Source organism: Lactuca virosa, chromosome 4 (assembly GCF_052849685.1).
Source record: "Lactuca virosa cultivar CGN04683 chromosome 4, Lactuca_virosa_CGN04683_v6, whole genome shotgun sequence".
In the NCBI taxonomy this organism is placed as follows: Eukaryota; Viridiplantae; Streptophyta; class Magnoliopsida; order Asterales; family Asteraceae; genus Lactuca; species Lactuca virosa.
In genome coordinates this window covers 39984124-40007496 of record NC_136429.1, presented here as the reverse complement: position 1 = coordinate 40007496, position 23373 = coordinate 39984124, and the positions used below count along the sequence as shown (strand labels likewise).

General features: G+C 35.8%; 3 protein-coding genes across 10 annotated transcripts; 2 read left to right on the top strand and 1 right to left on the bottom strand.

Moving 5' to 3' along the window:
• The first annotated feature begins 2431 nt into the window (after positions 1 to 2431).
• Positions 2432 to 4660, top strand: LOC145109681 (uncharacterized). 8 transcript variants are annotated; one of them, XM_079046874.1, is made up of 5 exons: positions 2432 to 2743; positions 2866 to 3104; positions 3688 to 3777; positions 4053 to 4127; positions 4198 to 4660. In XM_079046874.1, the coding sequence occupies exons 3-5, from the start codon at positions 3722 to 3724 to the stop codon at positions 4466 to 4468; spliced, it is 402 nt and encodes a 133-aa protein (XP_078903000.1). In that variant the 5' UTR covers positions 2432 to 2743; positions 2866 to 3104; positions 3688 to 3721; the 3' UTR covers positions 4469 to 4660. The 8 variants fall into 8 exon arrangements, with proteins under 8 accessions (XP_078903000.1, XP_078902998.1, XP_078903003.1 ...); XM_079046872.1 differs by having other exon boundaries at positions 2858 to 3104; XM_079046877.1 differs by having other exon boundaries at positions 2432 to 3104; positions 4198 to 4364; positions 4469 to 4660.
• Positions 4661 to 9440: 4780 nt separating this feature from the next.
• LOC145104314 (uncharacterized) lies at positions 9441 to 10454 on the bottom strand. The gene has a single exon (XM_079041581.1). The coding sequence runs from the start codon at positions 10452 to 10454 to the stop codon at positions 9441 to 9443; it is 1014 nt and encodes a 337-aa protein (XP_078897707.1).
• A 1081-nt stretch (positions 10455 to 11535) lies between these two features.
• Positions 11536 to 14015, top strand: LOC145104313 (F-box/FBD/LRR-repeat protein At1g13570-like). Its single transcript, XM_079041580.1, has 5 exons — positions 11536 to 12082; positions 12169 to 12198; positions 12283 to 12416; positions 12489 to 12768; positions 13726 to 14015. Exons 1-5 carry the CDS (start codon positions 11536 to 11538, stop codon positions 14013 to 14015), a joined length of 1281 nt encoding a protein of 426 aa, XP_078897706.1.
• The last annotated feature ends 9358 nt before the right edge of the window (positions 14016 to 23373 follow it).

The window sequence follows — 23373 nt, the reverse complement described above, 5'->3', positions numbered from 1 at the left end:
AATGGTCACTGCATTGGAGGCCTAATGACAAAAAAAATGGTAACTGTATTAGAGGCTTAGTGACCAAAAATAGTAGTCACCGAGTTAAACCCACCTAAACGTCATGTGTAAAGGCTGTGACGAAACAATATGGTTACTGAAATACAAAATGAAAAAAAAAAATTAGTGACCACAACAAGTGGTCACTAAATATATATGGGTCCTACTTTGGACACACCACTCTACAAAACACCAACCTATATATTAGGTTTGCTTTTTAGGTGAATGATGGTAATTATCATCATATAATTATTATTGACTTTACTTTTTAAATCATCATCACAATATAATTATTATTTGACTAACTTTTATTATTATTTCATTATTACATAATCTATAAATCATTATTATTTAATAATTACATTTTTTACTAACTTAATTAATATTAATAAATTTATATTTATTTTTTTATTAAGATTAAAAAAACGACAATAATATAGTTTTTATAATATAATAACATATATAATATTATAAAAAAATAAATTATAAATAAATTTTCGTCAACCTAATATCATTGATATTATAAATAATATTATAAGAAATAAAATCCGAACAAATCTTCATCATTTTTTTTTAATTTTAAATATTACATAACAAAAATCCGAGACAAAAATAAACAACAACTAATCATCTATAGTCATAAAAGATCTTTCCGTAGGTCTGAGTCGCTTATAAAATTCTAGACGCGACTTATACATAGTTTGTCATTCGGCTGGGTATACCACTACGATCACAACAAATAAATACTTTAGATTTGAATCCAAAAGTTGCTGCCTTCGATCGTTTAGTGACTGTAACATAACCTTGAGAACGCGCAATATTTTGTACCCAATTCTTCAAATCTTCAAGAGATCTAAAAACCTAAAAATTAAGAGTTAAAAAATCGATAAATATATCAAATAAATATACACATATAAATTACATATTAAAAATACATACTTCGTTGGTAGAAAATTCTGAAATCTTCGCCATTTTCTCCTGCAAAATTGAATAAGAATTTTTTTATTAAAAAATAATAAAAATTAATTAAAAACACAATTTTTTTTAAAAGAAAAATCTGATTTAATATTGAAAGTTTGAATAGGCTAACGTCTTATATTGTTTAGCCCAAAGTCTAATTTGTCTTAAGCCCAAAGTTTAATTTTTTTAGCCAAAAGCCCACGACAAATGCAACCCATATTTCCCACATAAATACATAAAACCCTAAATTTTATCCTCACATTCATCCAAGTTCCTCCAGGTTCCACCCTCTCTTGCAGCCACCGACGTCGCAGCCTTGCCGCCTAGCCAGACCATCGAGTCGCAGCCTCGCCGGACCACGAAGTCACCGCCTCGCTACCATCGATCGTTGTATTCTCTCTCACTCTCTCTTCACACGTTTTCCGGTCGGACCAAATGAGTATTTCATTTTAAATCAAGTGAGAGTAAGAACATATCTGAGTATTTCCGGCCAACTATCAGGCTCCGACGACGTTTTTTCCGATTATCAATGCACGTCCAACGACGCCTTTTCCATCCAAAACTGCTACGACGACGTTTTCTCCGTCCAAAAATGCTCCGGCGAGGGTTTTCCGTCCAAAAATGCTCCCACAGTTTTTTTTTCCGGCAATGTATTTAAGTGGAGTTTTTTCTGTTGTGTATAATTTTTACTTCTGATTTGAACAGTAAATTAAATAGGATGGTAATTTTTAATTTTTATGGTATTTTGTGCATTTGATTTGTGTATATCAATAAAATTTATTTTTCCAGTAAAATTAAATTTCTTCTTGAGCATAAAAGAGAGTGAACGGACTTGCAGATCGTGATTTTTTGTTGAGGTTATTTTCTTTTTAGATTCATTGACTTTAAAGCCCTACAAAATAAACATTTTAAGATAAAAAACAAAAAAAAAATTAATTATCTAGGGTAATGAAAGTTGACTGTATTGGAAAAAAAAGCCAACGAAAGCTGACTGCATGGGAAAGGAAAAAAGAAAATGTCAGCACATAGAATTAGACTGGTGTGTAGTAGGTTTCCCATAAACTGATGTGTAGTAGGTTTCCCATAAAAAGCCAACGAAAGTTGACTGCATGGGAAAAGAAAAAAGAAAATGTCAGCACATAGACTTAGACCGGTGTGTAGTAGGGTGTATAAAGAAATTCCCAATATATATAATTTTTATTCACAGCGCCTAACTCTAAATGGTGACCAACATAGACTTACTTTTAACCGGAAAAAGATACGATCAAAATAACCATAAAAAGTCACAAACATATAGTTACTTTTAACGGCAATACATGTCATCAAACCATAACGGCAATACATGTAATCAAACCACAAGGGTAAAAATGTAATTTACCCTATAATATGAGTGGCAATACAAGACACGCAGACCATTACACATATAAACGAATGCAAACCAATCTCTCCCATCGTTTCACCGTCGTTCTCATCCACCATCTGCAAGCCCTAAACCTTCCCCAATCTCCAATTCATCATCGCCAAATACAATTTGCAGGCCGAGAGTTTCAAGGATCCGAAAATGGCAAGTTTGGCGACCAACATTGTCTATACCCTAGTCATCACGTTATCAACAAAGTCCGAGAAGAATTCATCAAAAATCGTGGTCCTGGCTAAAGCCTTACTTCTTACTTACGACAATGTTTGTCACCACGTCCCCACCTTTCACCGGCTGACGTCGCCACCTCCTTTCTCACATCCTCTGGTATCTCTTTCTCTCTCTCAATCGGTTTGCCCCTTGTGATTTCATCGATTGGATGAGATTTTGAAAGAAGGTTACATGGACAGTTGAATGTATGTTCTTATGATCAACATCTAGGGACACAGTTCATCTTCTCCCCTATTCAATTGAATGTGCACAAAAGCTGTTCGATGAAATGCTTACATGAATTGGGAGTGCATCGTCGCCGCTGGAGTTGGAGGCGACCACTTCTGGTCCAATCTTCTGCATCACAGATGCAAAAATCATACATAGATGCACATCAAAGTATGGGAGAATGAAGGATCCCAGAAATTATGAGTGTTGACTGGTGGCGGCTACAATATATATCAGTTATCCTGCTCGGGTATTTAAACAGTATAAAAGCAAGTGATTTTGTAAGAAATGCATTTTTTGTCACTTATAAAACTTAGCTTCATAATCATACAATGTTTACAAAATATTAATCAATCCTAATATTTTGCACAGTGATGTTGACATAGTCTGTAGTTTATGTTGATGGTACCATTTCGTTATAATACTCGTTCCCTTCTTCATTAATATTTGTGAACTAGATTTGGTCTTCAACTTCTGTAAGGTACTTTAATTATTTTTGATATAATGAATATTAATGTTTTGTTTTCTGTTATTTTCTATATCTAAGACCTAATTGTGATTTGTTAAAAGGTGTAGCTGATTTTAGACAAGTATTAAGTAATCATTTTCTGGCCCAGATGATGTATCACCTTAAAATATTTTATTTTGTGTAACAATATTCAGTATAACACATAACTAAAACTCGTTTGTCCAAACAATAGGTCATATTTCCAGAAAATCATCTTCTGACAATTTTGTTCGATTCTTCACTGACCCAACACATGAGGGTTCTCCCTCCTACCCCACACCAACACATGCTTAAATCTTTTGTTGACATGATCTTTCATTTGCAGGGTGCCTCTATAAAAATCTTGGAGTCTGGTCCTTATGGAAATGTCACTGGTGTTAAGCTTGAAAATGGATCTACCAGTGAAGAAAATTTGGTAAATTTATGATTACATTGATCAATTTCACTGTTTTTTGTTCTATTGACTTATTGAATAACCCTTTAGTGAATGAAAGGTAAAAATAGGTGTGTTTCATTTCCCCTTAAGAAAATTAAAGGTTTTGGAGGGGTAGTTCCCATCACATTAGTTGGAGTCACACATATATACCATGTTTTCTACAGGGAAATGTATTTTGAAGCTTATAAAATATACTCCTGTGACAAGTAATTGGAATGATACATTGATACTCATTTGTTGTTTTTCACATTCAGGTTCAGTGATGGGGGCTTTGTGGTGAGATCAGATCAGAGGATGGAAAGCAAAAGGATGCAATTGTATGACTACATGTAATACATATATGGTTTTTTGTTAAATAAATAGTAAACAAAAAGAGATTTATATTTGGCTATTTTGTAGATGTTCAAGCATTGTGGAGGGTGTTATGTCTCAGTTTCAAAGAGTGGTTACAAGTTTCCAAATTGATGATGACCAAAATACCGGTGATGAAGGAGAAAAGACTTCACTGCTACTAAACGACTTCGGAACAACTCACTTTATTTTCTTCTTATCAAGCAAAAATCAAGGTAACACCAAGTCACCAACCCCCACCCCCACCATTTCACGTGCAAAAGACAAGAATGCCCTTCTCTTTAAACGAACAAACCTAAATGATGGCGTTGTTTTGTAGGCAAGTAGGCAATTAGAGATGCAAAAGTCAATTAAAAAGGCCATAGAGGAAGCTAGTCACAGGTCTTCCCCATACCCCATAACAGTGATTGATAACGATCTATATCACATTCTTTTGTAACAATTGATATATGTGTATAATTTATAAAATGAGTAAGCCAGTTACCACTGGAATACTTATTGTTTTTGGAAATCTGTTTTGGTGGTTGCTGTTGTCCTAACTTTGTTCTAAGGTGAATATATGATGTTTCTAGCCATTTCAGTATTGTATATTGTAGGTTAATCTAAAGCTACTTAAATGGGTTAAACACAAGAAATATCAACAAAAATCAGTGACAAGTTTTTTTTGTAACTAATTGGATAAATCAGTGACGACTTTCTATGGTCACTAATTCGACAACACCGAGACGACTTTTTATGGTCACTAAGTAGATGAAACAGTGACGACTTTCATGGATTAGTGACAACATTTAGTGACGAAACCGGTCGTCACAGATTTAGTGACCAATATATTTTAGCCACTATTTAGTGACCGGTTTTATATTTTGGTCACTAATCAGTTTTTGTGACGAACCTATAGTGACGACCAAGTTTGGTCACTAAATCATTTAGTGACGACTCCTTCAACTGTTAGTTACCATTTTGTTTTCTTCACTAATTGGTATTTTTTTTTGTAGTGTATACTTCCATTTTTACGTGTTTAATACAAGTATATACAACTCGTTGTGCGATCTTAACTTTGATAATATCAAATCAAATTATCAAACAATCCCTAATTGTTGGTGTGTTTTAGGCATTGATAATACCATATAACTTGTGTTAGAGAAATTAGGGTTTGTAGTGGAGATCTGGATACCAACATGGATCGTGAGAACACTTCCAAACTGATATTTCTACCCTATGCCTGGGTTGCAAGAAATTCAGCCTAGGATAATCCAAGTGGACACTTACGATTCTAGGCACAAAAATCGTAAGCCAATTTGCTAAAGAGATTCTGTGAAAGTTTGATGAAAACGAGAGCTAATATCTGTCTCTCTCTTCTGAGAAGGAAGAACCGTTTATATATTAAACGAGATTAGGGTTTCATTAGGGTTGGGCCGTCATTAGTTTCTTTGGAAGCAAGTCGGGGTAATCCGGATCTAATGAGGATTTAGGGTTACCAAAACTAACGAGTTTCGTTAGTTTTACCATAATCACCCAGCTAGGGGCGCTGCCCCTAGACCCCACCAAAGGGGCGTTACCCCTTTGGAAACCCCGGACCCAGGGGCGCTGCCCCCGGACCCCCGACTAGTCGTCGAACCGGTTTCTAATTCGATCCTATACATGTGTGCACTCCGCACAGCCCCGTACATATATTATACTACAAATTATGAAGCCTCATAGCTCGCATGTTAGTTCCAGTTACTTAAAATGACATGGTGACACTAAAATCACCAACAATCCTCCCCCATTTTAATGTAACCCTTGAACAAACATAACCTTACTAAACAAACCAAACTAGTACATAATGGAAATATCGAAACGATTGAATTTCAACTGAGTATCAAACATTTGAAAATACTCGAGAATCAGGGTGTTCTAAGAATTGAACCCATCAACCAATTTGAATACCAGAAAGTAAAATACATGCTAGTTTATTGAATTTCTAGCAAAATACAACTTGACACTATTATAAAGTCGTGTGTCCCAATCCTCTTATGATCGTATCAAGGTCAAGTCCACAACCTCTTGAAATGCGGCTACACTTCACAATCACGTAGGTAACTCCTTTCCATGTAAATCGCACATACATTTATCAAAGGAATTATTAAGAAGTTAAACTTCAACCTGGCTAACTTGCAGAACCGAACACATACTTGGGATGAATAATTCATGTGTTCCAATCTATAAGTATGAGCTTTCCACATTGAATTCAACTCCTAACATTATATTAGGAGGGAATTGGGTGTCTCATCATTACATAATTAAATGGACTTTAATCCCATCCCGATTACAAACTTGTGCACTAAGTCTCTTGTCAGACCTTTAGTCAAGTGATCTGCCAAATTTTGTTGCGATTTCACAAACACGACCGAAATCACACCATTCATGATTAGTTCTCTAATCATACTATGTATAACACTTAGGTGTCTAGACTTGCCATTATAAACCTGACTATATGCCCTAGCCAAAGCGGCAACACTATCGCAAAGGATAGCAATAGGTGCTATCGGTTTAGACCACAAAGGAATCTCATAGACTAAATTCCTTAGCCACTCGACTTCTTTACCAGCAGTTGCTAACGCAACAAACTCAGATTCCATTGTCGAGTTTGTAATGCAAGATTGCTTCTTGGAAGCCCAAGAAATGACACCTCCCCCAAGCAACAATACCCAACCAGAAGTAGAAGAATGGTCCTCCATGTTGGTTATCCAACTTGCATCCGAATGACCTTCTAAAACTGAAGGACTCCCTAAGTAACTCAAACCATAATCCATAGTTCCCTTGAGATACTTAAACACTCTATTTACTGCTTGCCAATGTTGAGCACTTGGATTACTAGTGTACCTGCTCAACTTACCCACAACAAAAGCAATATCAGGTCTGGTACTTGTCATGACATACATCAAGCTACCAATAGCCTTAGAGTATTCCAATTGTGAAATGGGAACGCCATTATTTGGCATTAATTTCACACTTGGATCCATAGGAGTACTCACAGGAGAACAATCGGTAAAATTAAACCGCTTGAGAATTTTCTCAATATAATGACTTTGAGTCATTACCAATCCTTTGTTCATCCTCTTAATTCTTATTCCAAGAATTACATCAGCCTCTCCTAAATCTTTCATGGAGAACTTAGATGATAAAAATTTCTTTGTTTCATCTACTTGATTTTCGTCAGTACCAAAAATCAACATGTCATCTACATATAAGCAAATGATCACTCCAGCTCTAGTAGCATCATGAAATCTACTATAAACACATTTATCACATTGGTTTTTCTTGAAACCAAAATACAAAATCACCTCATCAAATTTTTGATGTCATTGTTTAGGCGCTTGTTTCAGCCCATACAAAGATTTGACAAGTTTACAAACAATATGCTCTTTACCGGGCATAATGAAACCTTCTGGTTGTTTCATGTAAACTTCCACGTCAAGATCACCATTTAAAAAGGCTGTTTTCACATCCATTTGGTGAATAACCAGATTGTGGATACTTGCCAAGGCAATCAACAATCTAACAGTAGAAATACGTGCAACTGGAGCATACGTATCAAAATAGGCAATACCGGGTTTTTGTCTAAATCTTGAATGACTAACCGGGCTTTGAATTTGTCAATAGTCCCATTAACATTCATTTTCTTTTTGAAAATCCATTAGCAACCAAGATGTTTAGAACCCGGAGGCAAATCAGACAACACCCATGTGCTGTTCTCAAGAATTGATGACATTTCATCATCAATTGCTTCCTTCCAAAAGGCACTATCACGAGACTCCATGGTCTCTTGATATGTCTTAAGATCATCTTCAATACTATAGCAATAAGAGTATTCAAGATTAATTTCATCCCTTGAACCTTCCACCAAATACAGTTGGAAGTCAGATCTGAAATTTTTCGCAATTTGGCCTCTTTTGCTTCTACGAAGCTCTTGTTGTTCTTTCACGATACCACCATCTTGACTTTCTGAATTTTGCCCTTTATTAGCACCAAAAGTCATATCCTTAGGCCTTTGAATCGATGAAAACCGCATCTCATCAAAAATTGCATCCCATGATTCGATAACAGTGTTAATTGAAACTGAATCATTAGGTTCTATTACATAAAACCTATATGCCTTGGAATGTTCAACATATCCAATGAATATACAATCAATTCCACGTTCTCCCAAACTTTTGTTTTTGGGCTCGTTGAGTTTTACAACTGCCCGACATCCCCAAACGCAAAATAACTCAAATTCGGCTTTTTCTTGAACCAAAGTTCATATGGGACTGTTTTGTTCCTTTTATTTGGAACTCTATTTAATAAATAGCAGGCCGTTAACATGGCCTCTCCCCAAAATCCTTCACTCAATCCCGAGTATGATAACATTGAGTTTACCATTTCCTTTAAAACTCGATTTTTGCGTTCAACAATACCATTCTGTTGGGGTGTGTAAGGTGTCGTGGTCTCATGAATGATACCCATTGATTGAAAATATATGGGATCCATATATTCACCTCCCCTATCAGTCCTGGGACGTTTAACCAGAATGCCCAATTGCAATTCCACCTCGGTTTTGTATATTTTGAATTTATCTAAGGCTTCATCCTTAGAATGTAACAAATACACATAGCAAAACCGAGTGCATTCATCAATAAAGGTGACTACATACTTTTTATCCCCCAAAGAAGGAGCGGAGTGAAAATCACACAGGTCACTGTGTACAAGTTCCAAAACAGCTGAATTTCTTGTGACACTAGGAAAGGGCTGTTTTGTTACTTTTGTAAGCATGCATGTTTTACATTTATCAGATGTCATATCAAAGGCTAGAATTAATCCATCTTTTGACATTTCATGCATCCTTCTAGAGTTGACATGACCTAATCTTACATGCCAAAGCATAGATTTATCAACATTAGAAGTAGAAGATACAAATGCAGAATTTTGAACAGGTAATAATTTGTCAACAATAAACGAAACATTCTATTATGTAAATATCCAAAGCCAACAAACATTCCACCCTTAGACAAAACAAACTTATCCGAATCAATAACTTGTTTAAAACCATCAGAATTCAAACAACTAGAGCTAACAAGATTCTTCCGAATCTTGGGAACAAACAAAACATCAAATAACCTAATTGTTTTTCTAGAAGTAAATTCAAGACACACGACACCTAAACCACAAATAGGAATAAAATAATCGTCTCCCATGTTCAGCACCGACCTATCTTCAAGCGGAGTTAATGTTTCAAACATCCATTTATCCTTGCATACGTGGTTCGTTGCTCAGGAATCGATCCACCAAGCAACATCATCATCCTGCACATAGAATGATTCAATGATAAATGAAACATAGTAAACATAATTCTGATTAGAATGATCAAAGTTAGTCAAAACCTGACCTCCTTTAACTTGGGCCGAAGGCCCGTTCACTTTCCCATTGGCTCCAGTGTTTCCAGCACCATTGTTGCCTAAATTCACTCGACAATCACGCTTGCAATGCCCAACTTGATTGCACCTCCAACAAACCAGATCCTTTCTCATTTTGTTGGAGTTGCTTGGGACATGTTCCTGCTTGCGTTTGCCATGTCCTTTGTGGTTTTGGTTCCTTAGTTTATTTTCAACCATATGAACCGAGGGTTGTCCAGGTTCAACTTTTCCTTTGGGTTTTTCAGATTTGTCACTTTCCTTCGCACGAAGAGATTCTTCAATACGAATGTGACTAGCAAGTTCAACCAAGGAAAGTTCCTCCTTTTGATGTTTCAAGTTATGTTCGAAGTCTTTCCAGGATGGAGGCAGTTTGTCAATGATGGTTGACAGAACAATGGATTCATCCATATTCATACGGTGCAGTTTAAACTGACCGTATATGCCAAGGAGTTCATTGTATTGTTCAGTGACAAACCTTGAATCATCCATCTTATAATTATTAAAGTCACTGACCAGAAACTTCTTGCTAGAATCATCCTCAGTAATGTATTTCAGTTCAAGGGTGTCCCACAACTCCTTGGCACACAAGGCTTCACTATGGATATCAAATAAAGCATCAGACATATCATTCAGAATGTGATCTTTGCAGATGTAGTCATCATTGTCCCACTTCTGTCTCCTTCTTATCTCTTCAATTGTCTCAACAACACCTTCTTCAGGCTCCGCTAGTCTAGGAGTAGTCAGCACGTATGCTGCCTTCAGAGTAGTCAGCATGAAGTGCATCTTCTTCTTCCACCGCCTGAAGTCAACACCTTTGAACTTCTCCAACTTTGCAAACTTAGTGGTCATCTCGCGTATTGAATCACCCATCTCCAGGAACAAAAAATATCAGTTCGATTGTTAGAGAAATTAGGGTTTGTAGTGGAGATCTGGATAACAACTTGGATTGTGAGAACACTTTCCAAACTGATATTTCTACCCTATGTCTGGGTTGCAAGAAATTCAGCCTAGGATAATCCAAGCGGACACTTACGATTATAGGAAAAGAAATCGTAAGCCAATTTGCTAGAGAGATTCTATGAGAGTTTGATGAAAACGAGAGCTAATATCTGTCTCTCTCTTCTGAGAAGGAAGAACCGTTTATATATTAAACAAGATTAGGGTTTCATTTGGCTTGGGCCGTCATTAGTTGTTTTGGAAGCAAGTCAGGGTAATCTGGATCTAATGAGGATTTAGAGTTACCAAAACTAACGAGTTTCGTTAGTTTTACCATAATCACCCAGCCAGGGGCTCTGCACCTTGGACCTCGCTAGGGGCGCTGCCCCTTTGGAAACCCCGGACCTAGGGGCGCTGCCCCCGGACCCCCGACTAGTCGTCGAACCGACTTCTAATTCGATCTTATGCATGCGTGCACTCCGCACAGCCCCGTACATATATTAGAGTACAAATTATGAAGCCCCTTAGCTCACATGTTAGTTCCAATTACTTAAAATGACATGATGACACTAAAATCACCAACTTGTTCTAGCAATTATAAGGGCAGACATTGGCATGCAAGGCGTCATCATGTGGGTTATAATAAGGAATTTAGAAGTACTCTAGAAGGCAGACAAAGCATAAATAAGATAGTTATTACTTATTAGTATTATTGATCTTGAGCATAGTTGTTTTTCATTCGCATATTTGTCTTCTCGTTCCATTCATATATGTTTGAACCAAAGATCATATTTCATTGTATTAATGCAATATATATGAATGGCTAAATGATGATATTATATAGGAAAAAATGCATTGCAACATAATCTATTTGGCATTGAATTCTACTTTACAGCCGTGTGGAGTATCCAAACCTTGAGGGACTCATCAAGAGATGCAAGCTCATATCCAAAGTCAGGATAGAATCAGTGCTCTCCCTCAAGATACAATTGAAAAAATTCTGACTCTTATGCCAATGACGAGCATTTTGTCAAAGAAATGGAGGTATTGCTGGACAGGCATCCCGAAACTTGTATTTGATGACAATCTGGTTAAACTATTATCTAATATGGAGGTAGAGATCGAAAAATATAAACTTATCAATGCCATCTTCCACGTTTTGTTGCTACATAAGGGTCCGGTATCAGAACTCTGTATTTGTATCACTGATGCAGAAATTGTTAATGAGATTGACCAGATAATACTTCATCTTTCACGGAGCAAAAATATCAAGAAATTCACTTTTGAGATTTCTTCAATCGATGAATATTACAAGTTATTGTGTTCATTCTTTTCATTGCAAGGATTAGAACACCTATCTCTCAAATATTGCAAAATTGAGGTTCCATCAGTGTTTAATGGATTTAGTATGTTGAAGAGCCTGATCTTTGAAGATGGTATAATCACTGCCAATATGCTTCAACAACTCCTTACTAGCTGCCCACTATTTGAGGAATTTACTTTGGTAAGGTCCATATTACTACTTATGAAGAAGCTCTTTCAGTTGATACCATCTTACAAAGGTATTTTGATGCAGATTAGGGACGAGTCCATAGAGTTTACTGAGTGTGAATTGGTTGAACTATTTAAGTGTTTACCTTCAATTCAGGTTCTGGAAATCATGCAGTTGTTTATCTTGGTAATACTTAACTTGAATGTTTTATTTCATCGTGTTTAAATTTTGCTCTTAATTTTAGTATTTGTTTAAAGCATTTGGGTGCAGGTAGCATACCACATAAGCTCTCCATTTCACTAGTCCATTTGAGAATACTTGATCTCAGTGTGTGTTTCCTTGAGATTTCATTTGTTCTATGTGTAATCAGCAGCTCTCCAAATTTTGAGAAGATAACAGTGGAGGTAAATATCACATATGGTTTTAACAAATCTTCATGATTCTACTTACAATTTTGACATGTTTTCCTGATTTAGATTTGTTGGGACCATGATCGGTGGTGTCTTCAACAAGCATTCGATAACTTGCCTGATATTCAACAATATTCGGGCCTCAACTTGGATCATCTTAAAGAACTGGAGATAACAAACTTCCATAACCATGCTCTTGAGCTGGAGTTTGTGAAGCTCATCATGGCTAAGTCACATGTGCTAAAGAAAGAACGGATAGAGCTTCATTATCGTGTTTCTGTTAATGAAGAAGTAAAGATGCTTCGAGGTTTGGTGCACATGCCATTTCCACGTGCATCACCAGCAGGTAAGTTCATTATCGAACGCCTAAAAAAATAACCTTTGAATGCAAATCAAGTTCAATTACATTGGTTAAAATACAAGGATTGTTACAGTTATTGTCAACTGAAACTGTTTAGATGTATTTTTTTGGTTGATTATGACAAATGCTACTTTCTACTCTTTTTATATTTGTAAATTTAGTATCTAATTTAAAATGTAGACGTTAGATATATTATGATTTCAAGACTAAAAATACAATTGATAAATACATACAGTACATATTATGCGTTTACATGTGTGCTATGTTTATCAAGCCTTTAGGTACATCCCTGTTATATTATATCTGTAGTTAATTTTGATTTTAAAACATTAATGGGGATTTCAGAAATGAGACTTGTTTGAAGTTTTCTTTAATCAAGTTCGCTGTATGTAGTTCCGTGTAGAGTTTCATGTTGATTGGAAGCGATGGAATTGGTTAAAATTTAACTTAAATAAACCCTAACCCCCACCCTCACTTACTTGATCAAGCTTGTATAGGTTTGGGTTTATTTCAAGGCTTCTTCGATGTATGTGTGTGAGACGGAAGGATGGACCCCTCTTTTTCTTAAAGACCAAGAAGAACACCACATTTGGGATATCCGAAATATTTGAAAATTTGTAAGATTACTATATGAATTCTAATCTTAATCTAAACTATTAGACATTGGAAAATTCGGATATCCGAAATTTCAGATCAAATTTCGCATATTTAAAAAATTGGGAAAATGACACAAATGCCCTACAAAGTTTCTACGGTTGGTCGATTCGGTCCTTAAAGTTTTTGTCGGGCTTTATGGGTACCTAAACTAGGATACGACCTGCTCTTTTAGTCCCTGTCAACCAGTAATAGCCGGTTCACCATGCGACAGTGACCATTTAGACCAAAAAAACTTACATTGTCCCTCTATAAAGCCAAAAAAATAAGTTTGGGGATCAAATGCAGTCTCACCTTCATCTCCACCCAATACCACCCTTTTCCACCTTCCTCACATAAACAATACACCATCCATCCCTATGTACCAGCTTCCCGATACTCCATCATCACCGACCCAACCATCATCATCGTCTTCCATGCCCAACAATATTTCCCTGTCCACTTCGTCATGTCCATCGATCCCATGGCCATCATCATCGTCATCCCTGCAGATATCATCACCGATCTCATCCCTTTTTGCGATGAGATCTTCCTCTCTCCTTCGTCAATTCATGTCGCCTAAAATTGCATTGTGTTAGAGCTTGGTGATGGTTGCAGGTTTGCTCTCCTTTTTCTATTACACGTAGAAATCATACAGTACTCATCAATTCCACCATTTCGTTGTCTATTGAATCCTCTGTAAAATTTTAGCTTGTTTTAGTTAATAGTTGCAGACTTTGATATTCTTTTGGAGGCTCGAAAATTGCAGTTTTTTTTTTTTTTTTTTGCTTACTTTGGTTAATACACTTTGAATCATATTGATCATGATAATGGCACAAACTTTTGGTTAATTGTGGTTATTACTCGGTTAATACTTGTATCTCGTGATAGGATGAAACACCTGATGTTTCATTACACTATTTGTAGTTGTGTGAATACTTGATTTGTGCATGATTATTATGCCATCAGAACATGGAATATGAGGAAAGAAAACAATGGTACTTTATGGAAGATGCATCACTGGAATTGACGAGATAATTGTGGTTGTAAAAGAAAAACAACATTGGAGATATAGGAGACGATGACATAGCCGGTTTGGAAGAACGCATTTGCATAGATGTTTGGAAGGAGTCAAAAATAAACTAAGGTTACAAATGTAATTTGAAAGTAAGTTGCAAGTAAAAAAGGCACTGACACTTTTGTCTATCAACTAAAATAGAGATTTTAAAGTTTATGATAGTAAGCCTAACTTACGGGTACCAAAGTGTAGGACTCTAGGAAATGAAGAGGAAAGTTCTAGTAGTGTGCACTATACGCCCCGTTGTGCATGGTATGTTGAAATTAAGAAGAAAAATAAAAACATGTGGAAGATGTTAGAAATTTGGTGTATAACAGCACTTGGAAATCTGAGAATCGTAAGTATCACTTTCTGATTGAAGTATTTGGTGGTACTCCTAATCTTCAAACAGATAAGACTCAGAAATGAGAGAACAGAATAGAGAATGAATTGATATGATTTTCGTAAGTCCCATAAAATGAAGACCAATATTGTTTAATTACATTTTCCATCAGAAAACTATCACAAGACAGTTTTATGTCTGAAAAACTGTCACTAAAACAGTGTAATGTCTGAAATTTGTCACTAATTCGGGTTCTTTCTATAAGGGTCAAAACAAAGTCAAAACTGGGCTTGCAGGGGCGCTGCCCCCGGATCCCCGTTCGTTCAGGGGTTTCACCGCTAAATGACAGTCTACTTTGAATATTGAATAAACTTAAACAAAGTGTGTACTCCGCACCTTCCTTACTTGTTTAATATGGTCAACAAATCATGTTGGTGGTTTTAGTGTTATCAACTTATTTTGGTGTAATTATTATTATTAATGAGATAGGCCAAACTCCATTTACTAACAGAGCTTGGAGGTGTGGGGTGCACACTCGGTGTGATAAATGTGAACTCGAGAATATGGGGGTATGGGTGTAGTGCCCCTGGGTGTAGGGTTCTAAGGGGCTGCAACCCCTTGGCGGGGTCTAAGGGCAGCGCCCCTAGCGGGGTTAAAGGGAAGAGCCCCTGGAGGGGCTCGGGGCAATGCCCACAAACCTAAACAGATTTTTGTATCAAGTGAGACTCTAGCCATGCATTTTCCTGCCAAAAACCCACTGATGACATCATGATGATGTAACTATCGGTTGTGTCCAATAACTACCAGTTTTGGCGCCATTTTTGGTTTAACCAACTTTAACCACTTTTCCCTCAAGTATAAATCAAATATGGATGTTCTATAAAAAGGTTTGAACATTCATAAACTCGAAATTACATCATAATTTCTCTATCTCTCAAGAACACATTAACAGCTATTCTGTGTTTCACAATCTAAATTAGACTTGCAATTCAGATTGGTTCATGCTTGGATTATCCCATTTTTGAATTCGTGTACCCCCAGGAAAAAGGGACGAATTACAAATTTCGGAAAGTGTTTGAAGAATAGAAGATATTATCGTCCTAGAATTACTCATGATTTGAATCCATGAAGTAATCTCTAAGCTTGGGTTTAACCAATACTTAAAATCCCTATTTCCAAGTACTCGTGAATATTACAGCAATCCCCATGCAATGTCTAATCACCATGAACAATCTACAAATATTCAATGGAAATCTTAAATCAATACCAACTCCCAGAAGTATGACTGACTGTGGCATTTTGAATAAATTAATATTCAGGAAGTAACATGCAAAATGAAACACAATAATAAACTAATTATTCTATGGTATCACTCTTTTGAATATAAATAATTTCATATTATTTAATCACAATAACAATTACAGATTTATCTATTGTATATATGTTTCGAGGTAATCGACGTAACAACTAAACTTATCAATATTTGTCATTCCAATGCTCTCAACGTGTATATCATGTTTTCCTTTGGTCATCATTATTGTGAATGAGTCATCGAAAATTATTCATTTCACAATAGATCTCCATCCTCAACCCTTTTCTTGGATGTAGTGGATTTCCTCTTTCTATGCATTGATCTTCTATGGTCTTAAGGATCATTAGTCAATGTGAATACATTTTCATAGAATATTTCGAATGGTAATTTGTTACCCAAAACAAATCCAATGTCAACTATGAAGTTTTTGTAATCCAGTTATGCTCCTTGGATGCTTCACTTGTACTAAAGTAATTCGAATCATATTATTGACTCTACCACCATTTCCTATATGAAACCTTTCATGTTATTACACTTAAACGAATGTCTATTTAGACTATGTCTCATAATTATCTCTAAAATTCATGTCACTATAACTGTTCTCAAACATGTTCTCTACTGTCTACAAACAACCATTCCTTGGTATCTTTCAATACCTCAGAATGTTCTTGACAATTGTCTAGCGATTCAGTAAACAAATTTCTAACATAATCTGATGATGTTCAAAACATCTGAGATATCAGAACAAACACCAGTCATAGTATGCATGATTGATCCTACATCTGAAGCATATATGGCACTATTCATCCTATTATTTTCATGACTATTACAATGGACTTTTGAGATTCACTCAACTCCTTGCTATGAAGCATATGAACAATTCCTTTGGAATTTTCCATGTTGAAACCTTTCAATATATCGTGCTTTGACTGAATCCTATTAAATATTTTTGTTTTATACTTTCAAAATTTAAGACCAAGTATCAATATCGCTTTCCCATGTCCATTATAACGAAACAACTCCAGAGCTTTTTCACTTTGCAACTCAGAGACAATATTTCCTATGAGTAGTATTTTCCTCACCATGCAATACCAGGAAGATAAGACACTCCCACTAGCTTTGACATGTACTCAAGACTCATCTGTACTTCTAGAAAGACAACACTCTTTGACTTTCTTATGGAAGCACATATTCCTGCTACGCGATGCTTGCTTAAATCTACGCAAAAATTTCTCAAGCTTACACACCTTGTTTGGATATTTTGTATGTTTAAATTCTTTTAAGTCGTTTAAACATCCATTTTACCATATCTTGTATCAAAGAAGGCAACCATGGTACAAAACAGACCCTTTCTTAGCTACTGGTGAGAATGTTTCCTCATAATAAATCTCTTGAGTATGAGTGAAACCCTTTTCCACCATACTAGCATTGAATGTGTGTACATTCATATCAATTCACATTGAAGATCTAATCGCAACCCCCATTCATATGACTAGTCTTTGGATCAACCAATACCATATTTAGTTATCCTCTATGGACTAAATTTTGCTATCCTTAAACTCTTTTATTGGAAGCCATATGGTCCACCATTGCTTCCTAGTAGCTATTAGGTGTATCCAAATTGATCAATGTTTTTTCACTAATCAACGTAGCTCCTTCCATAGTTAGATGAAACTCATAAAACTTAGAATTTCACTAACTCTACTAGACTTTTGAAGAGATAATGCAATGTCATTTGACTCAATTGGTTTTATTTTTCAACCTCATGTTGAGAGCTAGTGCCAACTATAGGTTCATTGTCGATCATATCCCAAATTTCTTCAAGGTCAACATGACTCCCAATAACTTCTTGATATCTATATGTTATTTCTCTCAAGGAACATTCCTTTTGAGCTATAGCACCACATTCTCATGGGTTTTTGAAACACATATAAAAAGTCTTTGGTGAACACCCAACAATGTAACACTTCTCAGATTTCGATTCAAGATGTTCATTGGTTTCTCATCTAATGAAAGATCTCTGAAAACCAAACCTAAATTTTAGGGAACCTTCCAACTCCATATTTCAAGAGGTGTCTTCAACACCTACTTATTCGGTTACAAGGTTTAAGAATGCTCTACTATTTCAAGTGTATATTCCAAATAATGTAATTGGTAGCGAAGCACGAATCATCATAGATCGAACCATATATAATTCGATTATCCTTTTAGCAACATCATTAAAATGGTGTCCTTGGAGAAGCTTATTATGGAAACAATTCCAAAATCTCTATGATGATCGTAGAACCCGATACTAAGGCATTCTCCTTTCCTTTTAGATTTGAGGTCCTTTATCTTCATGCCCTATCGATTCCCTACTTTGTTCTAATAATCGTTGAAGCTTTTCAAGGCGTTAGAATTATGGTTAATCATATAAACATAACCACATCTACTGAAACTATCAATAAATATGACATAGTACAATTTGACATCCCTTGTGGTGGATCTGAAGGGTCCAAACACATTAGGGTGTACAAGATCCAAAAATCCTTCATATCTAAACCATTAGAATAATCAATATTAAAGTTAACCTTACTATCATTAGAAACAAAAACTACAATTTCATGAATGTTGATTGCAAGAATATGTTTTAAGCATAAAACAATCATCTTTATAAACTAGAATTGTTACATTTCCATTATCAAATGAAGATCGAAACTCATGTTTACGAAACGCATAAAATGATATTTTGGTTTCTACACGTCTCCAAAGAGTAATAACAAATAACTAGGTTAATCCTAACTCCATTACTAATCACAAGCTCAAAATCCTCAATCATCGAGACATGCGACAATTGTCTATTCCCATGATTAGATTTAGCCTTTTGATGCTTAGATTCCTTCTTTCCTATAGATCATACAATGCCATACAAACATGATCATCACATAATGCATCAAGGAACCACGAATTAGATGTATTTGGAGTTAGATTATTCAAGTACATGATGTAGAGTCAAGCATTTGACTTTACCATCTCCAAGATTTTCAAAGTACTTAGGGAAACTTCTTTTCCTATGATCCTTTGTCTTTTCATTAATTACAAATTGTCTCTTTTGAATCATGGTTGTGTGGAATAGAGGACACACCAATTTCATTCCTTCATAATGGGAAGTTTCGACCGATATCATTCCTTTCCATTTAGGATTCAAACATTCCATCTTCTTTTCACCAACATTAAGAAAAAGTGATAATTGGAATTTGATAAGAAATCTAATTCCTTTCCAGTTTCCAAGTTTTGGAGAATGTGTAAGAAATTCCTCAATGTTTTCCTCCATACTATTCATATGATAAATCAAGTCAAAATTACCGTAAGAAATAATGAAATATCGAAGCACAAGATCTATAACACGACTCTTGTTAAGGGTAACATTGAGATTCTCATGTTTGTCAATGTAGCTCTCATTGAGTAGATACAAACCTTTCCTTTAGCTCAAAAGCAATTAGGAACCTTTTTGATGATTTTTCATATTACTCTTTCCTTGTCTTTTGGTGAAACATTTCACTCAATTGCAAATTCATTTCATATGTTCACAAAAGATCATTTTGGAACATCGAGGACATAGACATAATGTCACGTCCATAAAAATTCACAAAAATTTTAAACTTTTTAAGATAATAAAAAACCATTATTTATTACATTTTTCAAAATAGTTAATATCAGAGTATATTTACATAATTGACCCTCAAAAATAAATTAATTAACAATCTCGATTGGGATGAACCAAGTGATAGAGATTGTAACAAGGTTTCCAAAAACATAAAGAACACTAAAATCCGAGTTATAACGAAGAAGTTAGGACCAATCGAAAATCCGCGACAAAACCGACAAAACACCGTTCAGTGTAAAAACTGAAATTTTCAATAAAAGGCTTTTTAGCCTTAACAATCTAAATGAAAGTTGTAGTTTATGTTAAACCAAGAACTTTCATAAAAAGAACGGAAAAATCTGACTTCGTATGAGGAAGTTATGATTTTTCTAAGTTTCAGTATAGCAGTGTACAGCTAAAAACTCGAAATAAAGATCGAGCGATTTTTAGCCGACACAACCTAAACGAGAATTGAAGGTCTCGTCAATAGTAGTACAACGGTAAAAATACAGACAAAAATGGACGTCGGATGAAGAAGTTATGAATTTTTAACTGATTTCATGTCCCGGTCTGTTAAAAATAATAATATTAAAAATAAATTCAAAATTAGCCGATGAAGTCTAAACGAAAGTCGTATAGTATAATTTTACCTACGCGTGCATATAAAGAACGTCAAAAACGGAGTTCGTATGTGAAAGATATGAATTTTAGAAGTTTTTGGCTCAAAAACCGAGAAATAAATGAGAACCGGATAATTTCGCATGAACAGTACCCGGTACGTCATCTCGCATCAGCAGCTTCTCCGTGTCCGCCTCGTGGCACCTTCTGATTGGACCGAAGTGCGGTCCAATAGCCAGCCGACACCCCTCGCATGAACAGTAGCCGCCTCACCCGGATCCGACGCGTGCAGCTCTCCGATTCGACCGAAGTCTCGGCCAATCCCCTTCCAACGCGCCTCGCACAGGTGTCGCGCTTCCGAGCCTCGCATGTTGCTGCTTCCGACATCGCTCGTGGCCTTCGCTGCTAATGCCGCATGTCCTGATGACTCACCGTTCGGACCGGACCCTCGCAGCCTATATAAAGGCTGCGAGATTTCTCGTATTTAAGCTCATTTTCACCCCATTTTTCATTTCTTTTCACCCCTTTCACTTCCATAAGCTTACAAATAACCCCCAAAGCCCCGGTATCATATCTCAAAGTCTAAGCAAGCCTCGAAGCCCTGAGAATCCCGAGAAAAAACAACTTTCTCCAGTCGAAACTCTGCTCGATTTAAGCCGGTTTTTCGTCAAATAAACTCCTTTCCAGGAAACGAAACGCTGTCCAAATCATCACCTATCAAGTGAGTTCATACTCCCACATTTTCATAGTTTTTACTGTTTTAAGGGGGGGAATACAAGTCTAACACAAAGATTTTTTGTTATAACAAATGATTTCAAATGGATTACAGTTATAAAAACAAATGGTTTCAAATATCTTGTCAAATCAAGTGGTTTTAAGTGGTTATTTCAAAAAGACATCAAGTTACCAAAATGGATTTCCAAAAATGAAACTTCTTTTAAATGTTTTATAAACTTATATTTTTCCCCAAAAATCATACTAGTATACATATATTTATATAAATAAGATTTAAAAGATTTAGGATTGACAACCCACTTTGGTTCCTTTTCCTTGTTTGGATGTGGGAGTATAAGTATCCGTTGTTTATCCAAATGTCATTTAAATTTTAGTTATATATTTGTATATGTATTCAAGTATAAAAGTTTATTCAATTAGATTCAATTACCTTTTGTAACATGTTGAGCAAAGGATCCCATACATGAATACTCGTTAACAAATCAGAAAGTACATATAAATTATAATAGGTATAATTTATGATACCCAGAACATTAATTCAAGGCACTAGTATACTAGAGTACATGGTTTTACAAAAACAAAGGTTTAATTCAAAACTATTCAATTATATACATTCATTCAAATACATGTTAAGAGTACTAAATTCAAGATTATACTATCAATCATTTACTTCAGAATGATTGGGTTTTCATATTTAATATACATGTAACGTTTATATGATTTTATGAGACGAGTAGTACAGTTTGTTTAATTCATTTTAAACAATATAGTAAAGTCCTGATATTATAACCAGAGTCTCCAGCAGGGGATCGAAACAATGGGTGTATAGATCTATATTGGGATTAACAACCCCGCACTCGGACTGCTAGCTACAGTCAGGCATACACGCCTGTGAGTGACAATTGTTATCATCAACTTTCAACGCATTCATAGCGTTGGATCAGGCCATCTAGTTAGTATGGTTATAATAACTCATTTAAAAGATATTAACAATACGTTAATGTATAATTATTAAACTTAAGTACGTTTTCAAAGTACCAGTTTACAATATTAAGTATACAAGATTCAGTTTACGAGATACAATTAACAAGACACAAGTTTACATAAAGATTACAAATACAAAACATTGGTTTACCAATAGAACAGTTTTATACATATACAACTACTTTTCATATACAACAGAAAATATAGGATTTTCTGGAAACAGTTTACATATTCAAGAAACAGAAAACACTCTTACAAAACATAAATACTTATGCACTCATTCAACTTTATGTTGATACTCTCTTTTCAAATTACTTGTATTCTCAGGGAACCCGTAGACAGGTACACCCAAGCTTTTGAAGATGGAGCAGTTTATGTTTTGTCTTTATCTTTTGTACAACTTTTTGGTTTTAGTATACAATTTGAAACACATGTAAATATTTATACTTTTTAATACAGTGGTTGTTTGTACTATGATTACTATATTACATGTGTTGTGATACTACAAATGAAGTCCTCCACCCCCGGACGTTTCCGCCGTCTGGTTTGGGGGTGTGACATTAGTGAGTTATCCCCAATATACTGATACAAAACACATAGCTCAAATACAATAACAACAATAATAGTAACAACAACATGCAATGGGTCCATAGCTACACACATTGGATTACCCCTAAGCCCACAGTATGAGTCTGGCATGCCATCCCCGGCCCTCAGCACATATCTGGATTGCTCTCGAGACCACAACATAAGTCGGGATTGCCATCGACCTACAACTTATGTTTGGCTTGCTCCTTCAGTCCTCGGACTGTAATATAAATGATTAGCCCTCAGTACGAGTCTGGCATGCTCTGCCCGACCCTCAGCTCGTATCTGGAATGCATATGAGTCCTCAGTATGAGTCTGGCATGTCCAGCCTGGCCCTCAGCTCATATCTGGCATACTCTAGGGTTTGTTGGCCACCGCACGGAGTAGTGCAACCTCAACCCAACCACACAACATGTCGACATGTAACAAAGAAGTGCACATACAGATAATCAAAGAGTATCACAGGTAGTCCTACCGATCTACTAGACTAGCATATCAAACTAGTATGCATAAATAACTCATAATCAGCATATAAACAACTACTAGGATATCAAATCCAATGGGTTGGCCTTGGTGCCTTAGACCCCTTAGTATAGTGAGGAGACCTCACCTCGCAAGTAGCACTGGATGATACTCTCAATCTCCCAAAATACAGCTCCAACTCAAATACCTACAACCACCATAGGACCAAGTCT

Excerpts from the sequence above, each read along its gene's own strand:
- LOC145104314 (XM_079041581.1), bottom strand. The coding sequence starts at position 10,454 with ATGGGTGATTCAATACGCGAGATGACCACTAAGTTTGCAAAGTTGGAG.
- LOC145109681 (XM_079046874.1), top strand. The coding sequence starts at position 3,722 with ATGGAAATGTCACTGGTGTTAAGCTTGAAAATGGATCTACCAGTGAAG. Across the intron at positions 3,778-4,052 it reads CTACCAGTGAAGAAAATTTG|GTTCAGTGATGGGGGCTTTG; the intron begins GTAAATTTATGA and ends TTTCACATTCAG. Across the intron at positions 4,128-4,197 it reads ATGCAATTGTATGACTACAT|ATGTTCAAGCATTGTGGAGG; the intron begins GTAATACATATA and ends GCTATTTTGTAG.
- LOC145104313 (XM_079041580.1), top strand. The coding sequence starts at position 11,536 with ATGACGAGCATTTTGTCAAAGAAATGGAGGTATTGCTGGACAGGCATC. Across the intron at positions 12,199-12,282 it reads TCATGCAGTTGTTTATCTTG|GTAGCATACCACATAAGCTC; the intron begins GTAATACTTAAC and ends ATTTGGGTGCAG. Across the intron at positions 12,417-12,488 it reads TTGAGAAGATAACAGTGGAG|ATTTGTTGGGACCATGATCG; the intron begins GTAAATATCACA and ends TTCCTGATTTAG.